This window comes from Bactrocera dorsalis, chromosome 5, assembly GCF_023373825.1.
Source record: "Bactrocera dorsalis isolate Fly_Bdor chromosome 5, ASM2337382v1, whole genome shotgun sequence".
Classification (NCBI taxonomy): domain Eukaryota; kingdom Metazoa; phylum Arthropoda; class Insecta; order Diptera; family Tephritidae; genus Bactrocera; species Bactrocera dorsalis.
Window position 1 is genome coordinate 7,329,045 of NC_064307.1, and position 3,886 is coordinate 7,332,930.

Below are 3,886 nucleotides of genomic sequence, written 5' to 3' on the forward strand. Positions count from 1 at the left end.
GAAAGACCAGGTAGAGGTTCAATTCTATTAGCTACATAAAGTTATAGTCACTCCTTGCAGTTTTTTCTACTTTACCTTCGGAATTTTTGGTTCTGAAACCAGATCCCATTTTGGGTTTAGAGGAAAACCAGAGGTCAGAAATATCCAACCAACTAAAGCGTGCATAAGAAAGCTCCAGGTATTGAGTCTTCATTTTATAGTCAGTTGGGAGAGCTCAAGAGATATTAGATATCAAGATTCAGTCGTAGCAGTACTGCCTCTTTTAAAAAAGCTGTAAAAACTGTGTTCAAGTGCGGCTCATGCGCCCCTCTTAGGATCAACACGATCTATTGAACCACCTAATAAGTTTATTTCACTAAACTTGGCAACTCTAAGCAACATTAACATACGCACATTAAATCATAATTCCACTGTAGACTAAGAGACAGCTCTACTACTTGCTTGCAACACACACACACTCATAGTCGCACATAGAATCACCAACTGATTGCAGCCAAATCTCTTTGATCGCGCAACAAGCATTAGTGCCGCTCGACCAAGTCATCCTTCCGATTGGTGACTACACTCACAGCTCACGTCGCTGGTGCCTCAGCATTGGGCGGGTTGTAAGGGTGGCGCGGCGTTGGTAACGTCATTGACAACGCCATTCCACAGCGCGCGGCCGCGAAGCACTGCAACCGTTGTAGTTGTGGCGGACTAGACCAACCCCCTGCAGTAATCGGCAGGATTTGTGATGGCGCCGCCACGACCGACATCAATACACAAGGGGTTGCACTGCTCGAACGGCTCATGAGTGCGCGCTAGCCAACGGGTTGTTGCGATGGTCGCACATCGAATATAAAACTAATGAGCGCCCTTAAAGCCCGTTTAGTTGGTAAAGAAACGCGCAACGGGCAACAACCGAAACACAAACGAGTGATCACACGACAAAAACAAAAAACACACAAGATTACGTGCGTGAAAAATGCATACTGTCGATACTGAATCGTACCGTTACTGGGTCGTGAAGTAAACGAAGATTGCGTATCTCGTCAAGCACACAACCGCCGAAGTGACAAGTGTTCACAACTGACTGTTAGGTAAAAAAAATACTTTAAATATAACAGCAAAATGTCTTCGTGCTATAGTGGTTTTGACGATTGCTCATTCGAGTTTGAAGATTCGTCCGACGATAGTGGTTATGAGAAAAGTTTCGAAACCGACTGCAAAGTTACACCGCGTAAGCTCTGCTTCGATGCCAGCGTTGATTTTTATGCGGCCTCCGAGTCAGCCATGCCTACTGGTTGCTATAACAGCAGCGGTGTTGGCCAACTGTTGGAGCGCTCTTCATTTCCCGCACTGCTCGATGCCAGCAGCAATCATAGTACGCGCAGTGGACGCACACTCGTAGAGCATGTAATCAGCAAAGCGCCACCAACAGAATCAGAATTCGCGCCCAAGCTAACATCAACGCCAACAAAGAATGCCGCCGGCACTGGAAGTAGTGATCAACCGACTGAACCGCGTCCCAAGCGCAAATATGCCGTCGGCAAGAATCGTGTAACGCGTTCGCGGAGCCCCACCCAAGTGGTACGCATCAAAAAGTTTCGCCGCATGAAAGCAAACGATCGGGAAAGAAATCGCATGCATACTTTGAACGACGCTTTGGAGCGGCTGCGCATCACGCTACCGTCACTGCCGGAGGAGACGAAGCTGACGAAAATCGAGATTTTACGGTTTGCGCATAATTACATATTTGCGCTCGAACAGGTGCTAGAGAGTGGTGGCACCATCAATCTCGATCTGGAGAAGCTGCAGAATTTCACACTAAGCGGAGAACGCATCACCAAAGAGCTTTTTGATGCCATTTTCGTTAACCCACAACCCTACACGAGCATTTACAGCATGGGCTGTGGGCTCAGCGGACGTGTACCGTATGGGCTTCAGGAACAAATGCCTGCAACACACTCCTACCTGGAACAACAACATCTGCTGCAACGCGGTCGCCCCCCACAGGGCTACGCGTATGGTAGTGACATGCGGCCCTACAATGTGCAACACGAATCTCATAAGCCGTTGGGCGACCGCTTAGCGGCGCATCCAAATTTCTCTCAGGAGAAATACGAGCTGTATAAAAGCACCTTCGAGGCAGCAGCTAACATACAACCAACCTCAGCTGCCATGTACACGGGTGGTATGTGCGCGCAAGAAGACCGAAATAGGCCGGACATCACTCCAGCCGGATTCACAACACAGCCGACATACACCCAACTGACGACGAGCAATAACTGCTATAACGCCGAGGATCAGACGACGATTGCAGTATCACCACCCACGATGAGGCAAGGGCGAGGGATCGCACAGCCCTCAATGTTGCACCACACCAGCAGTTTTTACACTCAAACGCCACCTTGGAGGGATTACAACGAGCAGATGTTGAACACCAGCCATAGTAGCTTCGAACAGTACTCGCACGTATAGCAACGGGCGCTCTTGGGTATTTTAATGTATATAGTAAGAGGTTTTTTGGGGAAAGCAGAAGGCCAATTGAGAGTATACATTTTCGATTTAGTTCTCTGACAATCTGTAGGTACAAAAATAGATGTTAGGTTTTGGGTTCTACGGATGGCTTTCGGCACTCACTGATCTCTGCTACTGAGCATCGATAATGGTTTCAAAGTCATGCATGCAACTCAAAAGCTTTCAGTTCCAATAATTTAGTTCATTTACAAATTTCTACAGTCAACGAGTTGGCATCCACCAACTTTGAAGTCATTCTCGTATTTTCGCCGAGAACTGTTAACTAGGACTTCAAAATTGTGGTGGATGCTGGTTGTGCTTAATATAATTACAAATTAATACTTATTGAAGCCTTGTTGGGATGAGAAAACTATCAGAGTTGCTTGTCTTAACAAAGCTTCTGAAGTATACATGAAAATCGTTATATTCCCTGCGATCTCATTAAAGAAATTGCTTTGCAGTTCCATGCTGTTAATTAATGGATCTACATAGCAGTCTTCTTTGAAAAACTGAAATTCAATAACATTAATTTAAATATTTAAAATATATATATATGCTTTATTACAAATTGGCTTTATCTGAAGTGACCTTCAGCTGATCATTTCAGAAAATCTCCAATTTCGCAACAGTAAGCATTATCAAATGCCAATATTCATTCAATCATATTTTTAGAAGAAGTGTTAATACAAAGCACGACATTCTATGACTTTAGTCAACTTTACTTTTAGTCGTTAATTTCTGTCATAGAATGCCGTAACTTTGTGAGCTTAAGCATGTCAAAATTTCGTCTTTATAACCGCTAGCCGCTAAAACGACTTTTTGACAGCGTTCTATTAGACTAACTCCAAGTATCAGGTACCTAAAAGTAGTTGTTATAAGCTTTATGAAATGTGAGATTTTTGATATTTACCAAAGAGAAAATATTTATAAATAGTTAAGTGAATATATTTTTATAAGCTAGGGATTTATTGTAATACATTCAACAGGAGCTAGTCATTTCCTAAAATAGCATAAAGTACTTTATAGACTTTAGAGGAGGTTAAAGTTTGGCGAGCGTTAGGTAAGTCAACTGACGAATCAATTAATACAGGTTGTAATGTAATGAAATATTTACACAGTTATCGTAATAAATGTACACTGATAAAAATAAAGTTCAAGAAAGAAGAATATTGTATTAAGTTTCTTATTTAACACATAGAACCTTGGATCTTTAATTTCAACTCAGAAACACCAGCATACATAGTACGAGTATTATGAAATTTTAGCCTGTTCTCTCGTAAGGGAGGAACAAAGGATACTCGCGTAATTTACAGCTAAGTTGGTTATCGTATACTACATGTAACTGGAAATGTGATATTATAACGTGGAGAGAAAAATACTAAGAAAT

At 42.8% G+C, this 3,886-nt stretch overlaps 1 protein-coding gene across 1 annotated transcript; it reads left to right on the forward strand.

Annotated features, from left to right (window-relative positions):
- The first annotated feature begins 759 nt into the window (after nucleotides 1-759).
- On the forward strand, nucleotides 760-3,666 carry LOC105223415 (basic helix-loop-helix neural transcription factor TAP). The gene has a single exon (XM_011201145.4). It carries the CDS (start codon nucleotides 1,111-1,113, stop codon nucleotides 2,458-2,460), a length of 1,350 nt encoding a protein of 449 aa, XP_011199447.2. The 5' UTR covers nucleotides 760-1,110; the 3' UTR covers nucleotides 2,461-3,666.
- Nucleotides 3,667-3,886: the final 220 nt, after the last annotated feature.